The sequence below is a fragment of the Orbicella faveolata genome, unplaced genomic scaffold (genome assembly GCF_042242905.1).
Source record: "Orbicella faveolata isolate gen_17 unplaced genomic scaffold, um_ofav_v1 contig_34, whole genome shotgun sequence".
Classification (NCBI taxonomy): Eukaryota; Metazoa; Cnidaria; class Anthozoa; order Scleractinia; family Merulinidae; genus Orbicella; species Orbicella faveolata.
Genome location: NW_028301563.1, coordinates 19,484,189 through 19,500,278, shown reverse-complemented (window position 1 = coordinate 19,500,278; position 16,090 = coordinate 19,484,189). Strand labels below are relative to the sequence as shown.

Here is a 16,090-nt window from a genome sequence, read left to right as displayed (position 1 = left end):
AAAACAAAACAAAACAACAAAACAAAACAAAAAAAACATACGTAATCGAGGTGATTTATTTTCTTTTCTTGTTTTCTTGTTGTTGTTGTTGTTTTTTTTTTGCGCAAACTTACTGAGGTCAGTTTGGAGAGACAAGAGCAATGCGCACAGGTACACTAGGTACAGCTGCAGGGGTTAGTTTCATATGTCACATGCTTTTAGAAACCGTTAATTAAAAAAAGTTAATTTTTAGAAAATTATCAGTTAGAAAATCACTGCTTTACGATGTAGAAATAAATGTAATAAATGGAAGCTGACTTTATTGAGGGCCGACGACGTCATTTCTTCTTGAGGGTCTGAATGGGGGTACCTCGATAACATTTAACGCTTAAATGTTTTGCTCTGTAACACAGAACAGTTAAATTTTAGGCATTTTAACACTATCAGTAAAAAAAAATTCTCTGTCACAGTAAATTTTATCCAGAAGGAAACAAGAACAGCGCCTAAAAGGGCAATGTTATTTTGTTTAGTATAGCAAGAAGTGTTAGGTCACTTTCCGACGATTCCCGATCTTTTCGACGATTTCCGAAGATTCCCGAAGACAGCCGAAGATTTCCGAAGACTACCGAAGATGTACAGAGACTACCAAAGATAGACTACTCGTTAAGCCCAAGAAATTCCCTCAGATATTTCCTGACGGCTGCCACGCTGGATTGCTTTGAAAGGTCGAGAGTGACCCTGCTTCTATGCCTTTTGAAACCATAATCCTCTCCGCTTCTACAGAAACTCAGTAAAACTTTGACAACATGGGAGGAGAATCCACTCGATACCGATGCCGCCTTCGCCGTCACGATGTTTCGACGCTGACCAAAGGATCGTGGGCTCCTGGTGCGAGGTAGTTCCCACTGCTGCCCGGGCTTCCCAGAATAGAGAGAATACTTCGAAAAAAGAGACTACAGAACCTTTGTAAGGCTTTGGGCACTAGCTCAAAGTTCACGAGTGATTTTATTACCGATTTTCGTAGAGCAGATAAGAATTTACAATGCTAAAAGACTATGGGACCCTGTGGGGTTTCCACGAAAAACCCTTCTGACACTTAACAGTATTTTCTCCAGAAACAGTAAACATTAAAAATTTGGCCAATTTATCAGCAAAAACTAAAAATTATGGTTAAATAACACTAAACACTAAACCCCATTCAGACCCACCTCCTTGCATCCCGACAAAGATGTCCGTCTGTCAGCAAATCTCACAACAAGATCGATGAAGACTGTTCGTACAATTTGTTTGCTCCGGAACTCTTTTGTAGTATAATTTTCTTGCTATGTTCGGTTAATAAGGCTTAATGGAATGTGAAAATTTCAATACTGCTTTAATTTTACTCAACATTACTGAAACCATCAACTACCAGTTTATACGAAGAGATCTATTTCTATTGCTTCTTCAAACTTGTTTGAAAAAGTGAGATCCATTGTGCATTCTGTGCGTATGACTTTGTCGTTTCTTCACGCAGACCGTGTTGAACGAAAACCCCTTTACGCCTTGTAACAACTAATATAGCGCAAAATGTAACATTGGCGTAAGATGTAACAACTTTTGACGCAAAATGTAACCATTTCTCTAACTCGTATTGTAACAACTTCTTTACGCAAAATGTAACGACGCAAAATGTAACAACTCTGGTCTCAATGTATAAGGGAAATTCAGATATATCAGCGTTCTTCCCAAGCTTAATAAACCCCTCTCAGTCAAATTATACAAACCTATTAGTCACCGTAAATGACCAGTTCAAAATTTTTCTCCAGTTTAAAAGAATTGTTCGTGATTGTCATACCAAGTCCGTGTCTGTCCGTCCGAGCTCAAGGACGGACAGCGACTTGATATCTTCTAATGTTAAGCAAACGACAATAAATACACACAACATGTCCGAAGGCACGATCACATGACTTAAGAAAATTCCTTGTCCAATACCTTCGTACAATAAAGTGGTCACCCGCGAGAGGTCGTCGCTTCCGAGAAGTGGTCGCTAGGAAAAAAGTTGACTGCATTAGATAAAATTATTTGATTTAGAAAAGTCGGTGTTTTTTCTCCAATCAAAAACCTTTAGAGCTAAAGAGTTGTCGAACAACTCTCTTACCCTTGTTAAATGGTCAATTCAATTTAACTTTCGACTGAACAGTTGTAGCTTTTTAACTAGTCTTTACTGCACGGTCTGCATTCATGTTATTACCATTCATATTATTACCACCTAATCTGACAACCGCTGCAGCTTAACTTTTCCTCTCACACTTCTAAAAACATGGAAATAATGAGACCCTTGGCGCCTTCCACTTTGCCTCTACTAGTATCAATAGTAAAACAAACAGTGCCAGCAATTTCTTAATTTAGGAATCTGAAAAAACAAATACCTTATAACTGGTTTAGACCATCGAAATATAATAGCTAAAGCAGTGCGGAGGGTTGTTGTGGCCAAGTTTAACCACCAGCACACAGTGTACATTCGAGTCAATTCAGTCATATTTTGCGTCAAAAGATGTAACATTTTGCGTTAGTTATTACATTTTGTGGCGTAACAAACCCCCTCCATTTAAAGCACTCGTCACTGTTTGCAGAAGTGAGGAATAGAACATGTTGCCTTATTTGAACTGTCATTAAATTTAACGTGTTACGGTATCGCTTGACCGCCAGAAAGATATACTACGAAACTCTTCTACGAACCCAACTTATTTATTTAACAACACGTAATATAATCTTAGCTACAAAGGAGCGATTTCTGAACAATACAATCTACTACTAAACTAAGTTAAGCCTACTGCTAAACTTTAATCACCACTGACACGAACGCACAATAAATCTCGATGTCTCCAAAGAAATCTCCTTACGGTCCACTTGAGTTTAAACAAAGTTCCTCAATAGCTTTTACAACAGCAATAACACTCTATAGCTTTTCCACTCGGTCTCTGCCGAGAACTACTAACCGGGGTGTATATACTACCTAGCTGATTCTTTATATGCATTTAACCAATATTTTAGAACATTCTTGGAGCTTCTATTTATGTAACATTACATTATAATTACATCATGCGGTAGAATGTTCTAAAATGTTCCATAGCGTGACAATAGAAAATTCTGGCACAAACATTGCGTGACTTGACATTCTAGAAGTTTCCAGAGACTTAAATGTTCACATCTGTTCTCCATAACAAACGGAAAACGAATAAAGAAATAATATGAGTTTCTTTTTTGGGAATAGAGACCACGTGATATTCTTTAGAGAACTGTTTTTTTATCCATCTAAGGCGAACTGTTCTTTCATGTAATACACACGACTGAAAATTTGAAAGAAAGAATTCAAAAGAGTACCATAACATAGTTTGTAATAAATAAAGCAAAAAGAAAACGGGAAACCGAGTAAGATGTATTACAACACAACATGTGGAAACCTCAAGCCGGGCTCCAGGATCAGCTAGGAACATAGCTCAAAAATTGTTCCGATTACAAACGTTCAAAGTAAAATACTATTCAATTATACTTACTTCATTGAAATCGAGAATCTCTTAGAAGTTGCATCTGGAACGGTCACCATTAGACTGGAAAACCAAAATCTACTTCCAGGCACGTTTCGCGCGGGGGTAATGAAAAGTATGTCCCTCAATAATGCTGGTGTTTAATTTACTACTTAGTATAAACACAACAACTGTTTACTGATCTGTTTCAATTGAAAACTATTCTAAACGAAATTAACGTGATTCAAAATATTTGCTTTAACTGAAATAAGAAAAATAAAAGAACAAAGCAACATAACGCGCCTGTGCACGGAATTCTTTAAAGAAAATTAAAAACTGAAGAAATGTAATTACATGTAGTTATATCGTTTTTTGAAACAAAAGATAAAGCAAATTAAAAAAAAAAAAAAATGAGGCAAATAAAAAGTGCTCTGTAGCCCTTTCTCTTTGTTCGAACAGTGAGAGCAATAAATTTTCATAACCTGAACAAAATAATGTGTTTATCAAGTTGCTGTATTCGCTGGAGCAAACGATGGTTACCTTGTAAGTGGGACCTCAAGAAATGGGAACAAAAATTGCCATAGAACATAAGGAATAAACGTCGAGCCTAACTAAAATGTAGGAATAAAATATACCTGGCCCGGTCGGGCCAAATTTGAAATAAAGGCTAATGGGGTTTTAAAAGAAAATACTGTAACCTTCTTGAAAAGCCAGTTCAAAATAAATCCTGGTGTTCTCAGAGGTCGGCGCAGTATTGTTGCTTGAGTTAATTTCAGCGCAAATAATCTCCAATAGTATATGTGCCGCACATCGATTTTCCATGACAGGACCGCGCACTCCGCCAACTGATTTAAGAATGAAGTGGTAGCACTGATTAGCGCCAGTGCTGAATGGCACCGAAATCCAAGGGTTTCACATTATATTCGTGTCGGGTTGCATTCAGGAAAAAAATTTTCATAACCAATGGAGGTTCATTACTCATCCATTATTTCGTTTTGAACACATTAAAAAATACGCGCAAGATACTGGGAAAATAAAATAGACGCCGCAAAACAAAGCCAACACGTTGGCATCTGAATGTTTTTCTTCTCACGAAATGTTTTTAAAGTTTGCTTTTTGACCAAGAAACGCATTTCTCGCCGGCGAGATGCTGAGTTGATTTTTATCGCAATTTAAACTACCCAAAATTACGACTTCTCATTTTAGTGGGGATACGGCCCCGCGGGTTCCACTTAGACCCCATATTTTCAACGAGACCCTGTGCTTTCTACACCCCATGATCTCCACAACCTGTGTTTTCCACACCCCGTGTTTTCCACACCTAGGACCCCCGCAACCCGGGACCACGAAGCCCAGTATCCCGGAAACCCGGCCCCGCGGTTTCCAACTACCAAGGCACATTGATCTATCCAGAATTACACGGGGGAAAGAGCTATGTGCATCTTCCAGTGACCTCATGAAACATTCACACAGATGATAGCTGTATGTACGTGTTTCGTTTTTTAAACTTTACCCTACATACCAACACAGTTGTTTCTTGTTGATTTTTCGCTCATGAAGATAACATTCGTTTTCAAAAGTTTCACATTAACTTGGTTACCATTTACTGATAATTGTTTATCGCTTTATGAGTACGAGACAACCTCAGTTGCTTAAAAGGAGTTTTCAGGTTTCCCTTTATTTGCCAGATCCCCCATAATCCCGCGTATCTAAAGGAGAGTTGGAAAAGCAAACAAACAATAACAACAGCATCACAAAATTCAACAAACAGTGAGGTAACGAAGAGGCAAATTTAATGACACGCCTTTATATACAAGCCAAAATACTTTTTAAAGATCGCCGCGCTGTTAAAAGGGGTTTTCATGGGCTTTCTAAGGTTAAAATTTAGCTGTAAAGCGGGAAAAAAAAATTAGCCATTAGACTTAAAATTGGATAACTTTAACCGTTAGCCGTACAAAAGGTTAACTGCCCAAAATAATTAGCCACGAAAGTAAAAGACTCAACGTCTCTGGTCAGGACTTTTTTTTTAATCCTGTCTTGTGGCTTGATAATATCCCGCGACAACTCTTATAATAATATCTCATCCTGAAATGGTACAAAGACTTACAATATGTTTTTCAGTAATCAAAACAATGAAAATTAATTTTTAACACTTTTGAACAATAGTAATTGGTTTCTAAGATTTTTTTATTCATAAGAAAAATAAATAAGGCGTCATTCGTTAAAACGACAACATTCTAATAGTTAACTGTAAACAAAAAAGAAAAAAAACAAAAAAACAAACAAACAAAAAAAAAAAAACAGCTCATTGAAACCTCTTAAAACAGCGGGATGATCTCTAGTATCAGCTATTTCTGGTTGTTGTCTTTGCAGATTAGAGTTACAAATCATGATTTTGACTTGCATAAAAATTAAAAAAAAAAATAACAAAGCATCAAAAATAACAACTAAAAATTAGAAAAAGAAGTTTTCTTTTCTTTGTTTTTTTTTCCCGTTATAACCAAACCTACATGTACTTTCCAAACCGGTCTTTTTGTGGTTGCTGCCATCAACATTCGTGACATATAGGGATTATAAAGTGCAACGCTTACATCAAGTAGAAATATAATTGAATCGCCACATTTTGCCACGGTGATTCAGCCAAGATAAAGCACCTCCACCTCATCAGGTGTGAAGGAACGAGTCCCAGCCAGGATTGTGTACTGGTCTTGTACTCCACTTGGAACAGAGTAGACGTTGGTTTCACCAAAGTCTGAGTAGGAATTAGTGTTACTGTTGGCATTGTTAGCAATGTAGATGTCCCACCCTGTACCAAATGTTGGACCATAACCTGAGACCTTGTAAATTGCGTATAATGGTTTCGTCACCATGCTCTTGAATGGTCCAAGACCTTCTTTGTTGCGGAGTGAAAATATGAAAGCATTGGGAGTGGAACCCTAGCTACCACTGGTATCTAAATAACAAGAAAAAATAGATACACAAACATGTTTTAGAAAATAAATGTTTAGGAACCGCTAGTATAGCTACACAATCCTCCGTAGGAAAAAAATATGGCGACTGGTACATGTACCCATAGTTCTTAGCGCACGAAAACCTAAACAACGTTCATAAAAACGTAAAGAAACGATATAAAATCTTCAATCCTAGGCCACTCGATGTCCTTATAAGGCTTTCTTTGTGCCTTTTTGGCTATGTTAGATTCGCGAGGCATTGTGGTAAAATGTACAGCCGCCATCATTTTTTAGTGGTTAAGCAAGTGACGTACATAATGATGACTAATTATATGTATCATACGTACATAATTTGCAGTTAATGTACTGATTTCATTAGAATTCCCTCGAGTTTTTGAAGTGCACTTTATGTTGTTTTATTAGGAGGCTACGTCGGTACGTCTGTAAGGTCTTTCGCCGTGTCTGTCGTTCAAGGCTTGGGTTAGCCAGTCACCATAGCAAATGAATAGTCATGCACCATGTCCGACGACTGTCTACTAATATCAGATGGAATTTTAAGAAGACTTAGGCCGCTAGATTGTGCTATAGCAAATGTTTAGGGGTTATACGTCTGCCTGATTTCGGCTGTCTAGTCTGCATTTCGCTTCGCCGAGTTTGACACCTCTGTAATTTGCCATGTACTTATGCACTGTTTTGTCTCATTCTTATTGGAAGAAATGCTTCTGAGTATTTGCTTTCCAGAGACAAAATGTGAAATTTCCCGTGAATATGTTGCTTAATTGCATTCTATATTGGGACGCCAGGCCCAGCTGTTTAATTAGGACTATCACAGATATCGTTTGTCTTCGTCCGACCTTTCTTCGAAGACGTCTTACCTTTATTTGGAAAAGTTATACGTTTGAAAGCTAAGGCCGATAATTTATGTAACTAACAATAATTTCTAAGACTCCCTCGGAGCCGTAGAGTGATAACGTGATGTGCTAATTTCCCTCTTGATTGGAACCAGTCTCACTCTGTTTAACATTTTTTTTTTACACTCTTCTCAGAGTCCATAATTATGAGATTGAGCATTTTTTCGATAGACATCAGGAAGTTGTGTAATGCGGGCTGGGGTGGGGGCGGGGTTGTTTAAGAATAATTCCGTACTAAGAAATAAAACCTTCTAAGTATACCTGTCTTGGACTTGGGGATCTGGGACTCAATTGCTCAGGAGCCATTCTTAGTTTTGCAAATAACACATGAACATCATCACAACAAGTATATTCGATACTTCTCTTGGCTACACATTTTGTTGTTACCCCTTTCCTTGTGCACGTCCGTTCACATTCCCTAACTTTTAACCGAAAGCTCTATTCTATCCTTGCAAACTAGTATGACTGACCTTCACATGTCTAGCATCAAGTGGCATGGCCATTCGACACGAAGCCAGTTTTTACACGATGTTAAATGGTCCAGTCCAGCTTTTGTTTTCTTTGTTTTGTTTTGTTTTTTTTTTTACCTAAGCAATCATTGCGGTGATCGTCGTTTGTCTTACGGTTTTGCGTGGATGACAAATTTTGTTTGGCTAATCCTTGAGCCATGGTGTCGAATAATGGCCAATTTGGTCTTCCGTAGTACTGGACCTTAGCCTGAATTTACGCTGTCTCCCGGGATGGGCGCACTCTCGAGGAGGTGACTGAATTTTAGGCTAATTGTACATAACGCTAGGAATTCATTTGATAACCACCCTCCCAGAGAATCTCGAATTTAGAGTGTCATATTGTAATTACACAACTTAAACAGTTACTGTTAAGGTGTCTCCATAGGGTAACCATTTATGGCGTTGCACGCACAAGTGTTATGTTTTGAATGCTGTTTTTGCATTCGCTTTCTCGCCTAGTCCTCTCAAACTTATTACATATGTAATAAGAAATGATTAAATAGTATTTTGCTATCATCTCTGTTAAAATCTGGGGATTTAGTCTTGAATTACAAACGCCCAAACAGATGTGTTTTTTACTGCTTTTATGGCTTTATTTGTGATTTTTATGACTTTCCTTCGGTGAAATCTTCCAAAATTTTTACATCACATCGCTTCCAGTGGGATACGAATTTTAAACGAAAAAGTAGGGTTTGGGGTAGTTTTTTCGATATTTTCAAATTCATGTCTTTTACCGCTGCAAAAAATCTGGTCTTATAGATTTCCGTGTAAAACGAACTGCGACTACAGTAAAATATTGCCTACCAATCTGCCAAATTTAACGGAATTTCACCGAAGGAGACGCGAGAGAATTCACAGTCAGTTTTGCTTTTTTGTGCTCGCGCGCAGATTACCTCCTTAGCGCTCGTGCGATCGTAAAACTATAGGGAGCCACATTAAGTTCTAAGAAAGATGTTGATTAGCCTCGAAGATACTTTATAATTCTCTCGCTCACCCAAAAGAGATTAAGAACTCAAAAAGATCCTGAACTTATAACAGAGCCACGATGCAGTTATGATGCACTTATAACCTGAACCGGTAGAAAACAAAGGCAACTGAACAGAAGAATGCTGACTCGCAATAGAAAAACTGGTATAACATACGAAACAGCAATGACCGAAATAAATTGTTTCTACAGTTATCCAGTAACAGAAGAGATGCAATTTTACGTTTCGTTTAAATGTTGACAAATTCTTTATTCAGCTCTCAAAGCCTAAAAAGACTCGCAAACGATCTACTGTTTAGATCAGTTTCTTCTATGGAAAGTTTTCGAATCTATTTGTAAAGGTAATAGGCTATTTTTGACATGTTAAAATTCCTAAATGGCTGCGATGCCTAGGGTAATAAAACAAAGTCCCCCCAAAAAACATTATAACATAGAGTCAAGCGCGCGTTCTGATTGGCTTACAGGCTCGATCCATTTGCCCGTGGGTTGCACGCTCACGTCAGTTTGTTCATTTGTTCTTTTTCTCGGAAATTTTTTTTCATCAATGTTGACAGAAAACATACTTCCTATTTTTCTTCCCGTAAAATATGAAAGTCTTATAATTCTTCCGGATAAGAGGACTATTATTCCTGTGAGCTACCAAATTTTGAGCTTAAGTTTTTTGCCGGGCCTCCACCTAAGAGATTTACTAATTTAAGCGAGCGGGAGCTGATTTAGCTGGTTGAACAAAAACACGCAGAAACAAGCAAACAAACAAACAGACAAACAACATCAACAACAACAACAACAAACTGGTCTGTATCAACCTTTCGGGGATCATAATGCAAGGTGGGAATTTTTGAGAGAATTTTTCAGCGATTTGTTCACAATAAAATTCAGCGCAAGCTCTCAATGTAAACTTTCGTGGCGTAGAAAGCCATTTAAATGCTCTTGGTGCGCAAAACTTGTACTTGATAATGTACATGAGCGTTTTAACAAATTTCTGTTCTAAGCAAAGCATTACATACGAAATCTTTCTGTTCCAAAAACGTTAAAGATATTAGTTTGAGTCAGCTTTAATAAAGGAAGTTATATCAAATATTGGTAGCCTTCGATAAATCATTTCAGTCTACCGGGTTTTCAGGTTTGCTCGATCAGTAATGCTCCCTATTAAAGGAAGAGCCGCTTGAAGTAACGACTGCATCGAGCACAAAGAGGACAATCACATGACTTTTGGATGGCATATAGTTTATTTGTGGTCCGAGTAGCATTTGCACCCGAGCGGAGCGAGGGCGCAAAAAGATGCTACATTTAAATTAATAAGAAAAAAATGTTTAAAGAGAAGTAGCATGAAACTATGATATAGAAAGCTGTTGCTACAATACGATTAGCTAAACAAGAGCCAAATAACATTCCTTTCTGTTTACAATGAAAGTCAAATGTAATCTAGTTTTAAAAAGATTAGTAACAATGATTAACAAAATTCAAATGGCTGCCTTGTAAGCTCCCGCCATCCCTCTCTGCCGCGGCGAGCAAAATGAAAATACAACGAAAACCAAACAAACTCAACTAACTCCTTCGCATTTTTCCAAACGCCGTCGGTGTTCTGACCTTCCATGAGGTATCGATTCAATTTCTACCGTCTTCTGACTGAATGGATGATCTGTGTTCTGGTTTCGCATGTTTTTTTTTTTTTGCGTAAATATATAGCTTGGCCTTAGCTTCAAACATTTTGTTGGCAGACACGAATTCGCTGTCTTGCAAAATGTTTATGTTTGGGCTGAGTGGAGCACAGGTTAGATGGCAATGAATGGCCGCTCTAATTCCAGTCAATGCACTTAAAGTAATGCTTGGCCTTTCTCTGTTTTCCCTTAAGCGAAGAACTTTCGCATAATTTGACTAAGTCCGTTGGACTTACTGTTTTGAGATCTTGCACCATTTTTCGAACTTTCTTACTCCCCGGTCAGTTTGTTTCCTCGGTATTTTTCAGTTGAGCGTTTTGCTTAATTTCATCCAGTCGCTCGTTGTCTAAGTCAAAGTTTTGACTAGCAAAAATCTGAAAATTTGAAACTTCCAAATCGCTAAACGTCAAACGTTTACTACAGGACTAAAAAGTGAGCAGGTGCAAACTCATCCACAAAAATTCGCGTCAACTCTAGCATTGAAATGGTGTCCTCAGGATCCCATTGGCCAAGCAAAGGTTTTAGACATACCTGCAACCAATCAGAATCAGGGCGGCAAATGCATTTTCAGCCCGCGCATTTCCCGTTTGGCCCACAAAATGGCGCGTTTTACAGAGGGCAGTTTTATGTCCTTTAAACCTCAGTTTTATGTTCAGTTAAATTTTTTTACTAAATAACGAAAGTAACAGAGACCATTTTTTTAAGCCATTCATATATTCAATTTTAGCCGTAGACGCGAAACTTATCAATGTGAAACGAAATGGAAAGAAAAACGTAGCCCACAAACATACTAGGACTTGTACTGCTATCGAAAAAGAGCATCTCAAATTAAGCATCTCAGAAGCTAGGGGTGTTTGTTCGCTTTCTTCACTACTCTCTTTTTTTGAGAAATGTCTGGTTAATCCATGTTGTTCTTTTCTTTTGCCGAAGAGGCTATGAAGGACAAAGAGCTCAACCAACAAAAGTTTGGCTTGAATTCTTCGGAAAAGCGATCCGAATTTTACTAACTTTTGAGAAACGCTTTTACCGACAGTAATTTGCGTTTGTCGGTTAGCTTGACATTAAGGTTGACTGAGCTGTTTGAAGTTGTTTATTGGTCCGTAAACTAACTCATCGCATCCAGGAAAAAATGTTGATATGTCGCTTTGTCAGAATTTTGCATGAGCATTTTCGCGCGGTTGATCGTAGATACTTCCATCCGAGGAAATATGTTAAAAGTCTCAATGTTATAAAAGAAATGGTAAGCGCGCAGCGTGCAACTATCGACTTATGGACGTACTTAAGAGGTTTGCTAAGCACTCAAGAAGCTAGAGTCGACCCTTACGCTTCTTTCGTGCTTCGCAAACTCCTGCGTGCATCCATAACTCGAAAGCTGTACGTTCCACGCTTACCATTTCTTAATTATTAATCCCCAACCTCGATGTGATTTCTTTTTCTTTTTTTTTTTTTTCTTTTAATTTTATTCCCCCACAAGCCTCGCAGCCAAGTTACAAAGAATTTTAATATATCAGAAATGGTTTATTGGATTGCTCTAGCATAGGGTAGCTGCTATTCTTTAAATCGCGATAAAGTTTCTAACTTAATATTACAAAGGGAAACCTGTGTTACTTTCGTAACTCGTTTTCTTCCTTTTTTGTTAACATAATGTTACTTATTAACGATTTTGTACATTTTTGAAGTTTTTGCTATTCATGCTGTGATTGCTGTGATCTATGCAAGTTTCGTAATATAACCTTTGGAATCATGTAATTAGAGACACCACATTTTTATCAGTTTAGTTACGCCATCTACGTTCTGCTATTTTATGCTATCGCCGTCATCGCTATCGTTCTAAGCTATCGTTTCTTTAATTGCTACCTTCGCAGGAGCAAGATAAAGTAAGTCTACACATCTTTAGTCGTAATCGTGTCGTTATAGTTTAAGATCTATGTTCCATCAGTATCCTTGATTTATGTTTTGTAACTTAGCTAGTATTGTATCGTTTTGCTTTTAGTTCGAACCGCGCAATCACGACCACAATCGTAACTACGACTTCACAACACAAGCACATCTCTATTTTGTTATCGTGATTCCTATATTGTTGATTCATCGCTCCCTTCCAGTAAACGCCGTAACATTGATTTTACTGTGACCTGATTTCTTTGGAATTACAAGGTGCGTTCGGGTGTTTCAAGCTCCTGTTAAGCCCTAATCTACACGTGGCTTCGCTCCTGGAAAGTCTCATCAGTTCGAATTTGACGCAAAGTTTCTCGTTGTTCATCATTTATCTTTGGATTTTCTACCTTTACGAAGACTTTAGCTGCGCTAGCTAACGTAACAGTTGCAACACGTGCTGTTTACTCCAAGTTATGCACTAAGCTATCACGTTCCACAACACGCGCGTGGAAATCCTACACCGGTTATGGCCGACAAAGAAAGCGAACAAAACAAAGATAGTGAACATGAGTCACCTCCGACTATCTCTAGAGTCAAGCTAGAAAATGTTACTCTCGACTGGGACGGAGTCGACCCGAAAAGCTCCTACAGCTCAAAAGGAGCAGAAGTTCTAAGAAGGGAATTCTTACTAAGGCCCAAAACGAAATAAAAGTGTTAATGCTGAATTCTAACAACTACAATCTAGTAAAGGACAGAATCGAAGAATTCAAACAAGTCTTACAAGAGTTCAAAGAAGCCCATGCTGCTTATCATTCCCAACTTCGTGACGAAAACGAAATTAAAGGGTCAAATGATTATTATGACGCCGCAGTTCTCTTAAGGTTACTTCCCACCTTCGCAGGTGCCACTCCGGAAAAAAATCGTACGCGCGCCAGTTTCAATAAAACCCCAACAAACTATATATCATAAGAAAGCTGAATAAATGTACTTTACGAAAAAAATACAATTTCAGCAATGTTTTCTTTTAGGAAGTGTCAGGAGGCGGTAAGGCGTGAAACGACCGAGGCTTCTTCTATTGAATTTATCGGGTATCGGATTCCGCAGTACGAGCAAAATGGCTGCACAGTCTTATTCACAAGGCATCAATCAACGAAAGTGTGTCGGGCTTTTTCGATATTCTGGTTGGTTGTCTAGATATCCACTTCTAAAGGTGGAGTAGCTAAAAATATGCGAGACTTGTTGCGTAAATGGACGCCACGGGAAAAATATGTTAAATATCAAAATTTCCCGACACAATTTGGTTTGTCATTATCTCTGGAATGTTCTGGCAAAATTTCACGAAAATCCGTCAAATCTGCATGCCCTATAAATTCGCTCAAAGTGGATGTATTCCTCCAAAAATCAAATGCGAGATTTTAGCTTGTAAAGGTTCGTAAACAACTCGCGCCACGCCCGGAGATTATCACGCCTAATAAAACCGCAAGCCAATGGAACAACAGGACCTCCTAGTGCCTATAACAATAGATCAAGATTTCCCGGGAAAAGCATCGCATTGCAACATGGTTTTTTTATTTCGCTCAGTGGAGTTCAATTCAGGACGGCGACGTAATATAATGGGCAAAGACACCAAAGGCAAAGGCAAAGGCAAAGGCAAAGGCAAAACCCGCGCCAAAAAGGTTAAAGGGGGAAAATGTGCCGCTGAAAAACAAGACATGAAGGAGTCGCCGGACAGCTTAAGAAATACCCTTATTGCTGAAATGAGTTCCCCTGGGTAGGTTTCATTTTCTTCATCACTTCCGCCAGATTCCGACGAAGAATCTTGTTCGCAGCCTGCACTGACGTTAACTTTGATTTTTAAGCTACTTGCTCCAAGGATATTCGAACGCTCCGGATCTTCAGCAGACGCCGAGAATGTCGAAGGCGTTTGGCCAAACCAAGGGCCTTTGTCGCTTTCAGCAAGGTTTTTTTTTCTTTCCTTGACAATATGGAGCTTTTTCTTTCTTCTTTGGGCCGGTTTTTTTCGTTTTCTTTACCCAAGGCCTTTTTTCTGCTTTTGATTTTTCCATAGGAGTTAGCGTAAAGAGCTTCCAGGTGGGAATTTTTGTCAAGTGCGTGATGTAAATAAAAATATGCAAATGACATGAAATACGAGCGATGAGCATTCGCCGCGAAAATTTCCCCAGGGTTCTCGCCCGTTGACAAGATTGTGACACCTTCCTAGTTTATTAACTTTATTTGAAAATATGTTTTTTTCTAAATAACTCGGCCGCTTTTTGAGATTTTTAATGTTTTTCTTTTGGAAACACTAGATAAAATGACGAACTTAAATTTTGTCAAATAAAAGAAAAAACGATATTTTTGGCCTCTGAAGGTGGGAGGTAACCTTAAGAACGGATTTGGCACGCGATGTCGGTAATTGGATCTCTTCAACAGCTATTGAAACAAGGTTACTACAAGAAGAGTTACGCCCTGAGGATTCAATTAGCAACGCCGGCTCTCGTACCAGTTCAAAGTCATCTCGCCGCTCGAGAAAAGGTTCGTCGATTGGCTCCCGCGCAAGTTCTCGCGCAAGTTCTCGCGCAAGTTCTCGCGCAAGTTCTCGCGTAAGTTCCCGCGCGAGTTCAATTTCAGCCGCTAAGACGAAGGCCGCCGCTAAACGAGCAGTTTTACAAGCCAAGCCGACAGTTGGCCATGCGACGACCTGAAGCTAGTAGTTAAGACGTCTTCTTTGCTTACTGTTAAAGAGGAACCTGCGAAAGAGGATTGTGGCCCGCCCGACACGTTTCTCGAAAGGTTGTTAGCTACTCAAAGCCAGCAGAATTCCGTAATGCAACAGTTACCTCAGCGACAACGGGAGAGCACACTTGGCCTGACACTCACTCAGGCAGAGATGCCTACTTTTAGCGGAGACCCTATTGAGTACTGGGGATTCATACGAGCCTTCCAAAACGTTATCGAAAGCAAAACCACCAGTGATAGCGCAAGTTTATACTACCTGGTACAATATACATCCGGAGAAGTACAAGAGTTAGTGTCCATCTGTTTATCTATGAAACCTGAGGATGGATATCAGAAAGCTTGAAGTCTACTCAAGAAACGATACGGTCAAAGCTACTGGTTCGCTACTGCCTGCGTTAACAAGTTAACAAAGAGACCACCCATTAAAGCTGAGGATAGCTTCCCACTATGGCGGTTCTCGATTCTGCTCTAAAGGAAATCGGCTATCTTAACAAAGTGGAGAATCCAGATATGCTAAAAATGATCGTTGACAAACTGCCATATGGATTGAAACTAAAGTGGCGTGACGTCGCTGACAGGATCGTCGAAATTGAAGAACGGGAAATTACAATAGAAGACATAGATAATTTCGTTACCTCAAAGGCTTGTGCTGCTACACACGCCATCTTTGGAAATGTTGCGAAGGACAACCCAGTACCTCAAGGAGGATCGAAGTTCAGAAGCAAGCCACCCCCTAAGGCGTATAACTTCGCCATCGACGCGGTCTAATAACAGGACACCTACACACCAGTTAATGGTAACAACCGGAAATGTCCTCTCTGTAATGCCCGACATAGGCTGTCCCGTTGCGATGAGTTTAAGAAGAAGTCATTGAAAAAAAGATTTAATTTCGTCCGCTCCAAGAACATTTGCGATAACTGCTTTGTGCCTGGCCACTTCTCCAACTCTTGTCCGAAAGAAAGCTTCTGTCGCGT

The 16,090-nt window shown here is 39.0% G+C and overlaps 2 protein-coding genes across 2 annotated transcripts in view; both read right to left on the bottom strand.

The window, feature by feature from the left end:
• LOC110068142 (hemicentin-2-like) overlaps positions 1 to 16,090 on the bottom strand; it is a 206,275-nt gene that overhangs the window by 108,017 nt on the left and 82,168 nt on the right. The gene's annotated exons all lie outside the window — the stretch shown is intronic.
• The window catches only part of LOC110068152 (hemicentin-2-like), a 30,530-nt gene continuing 19,696 nt past the window's right edge, over positions 5,257 to 16,090 (bottom strand). The window contains exon 10 of the mRNA XM_089271135.1: positions 5,257 to 6,438. Within this exon, the coding sequence (XP_089127261.1) occupies positions 6,422 to 6,438 (17 nt within the window). The 3' untranslated portion in view covers positions 5,257 to 6,421. The remainder of the gene's footprint in view (positions 6,439 to 16,090) is intronic.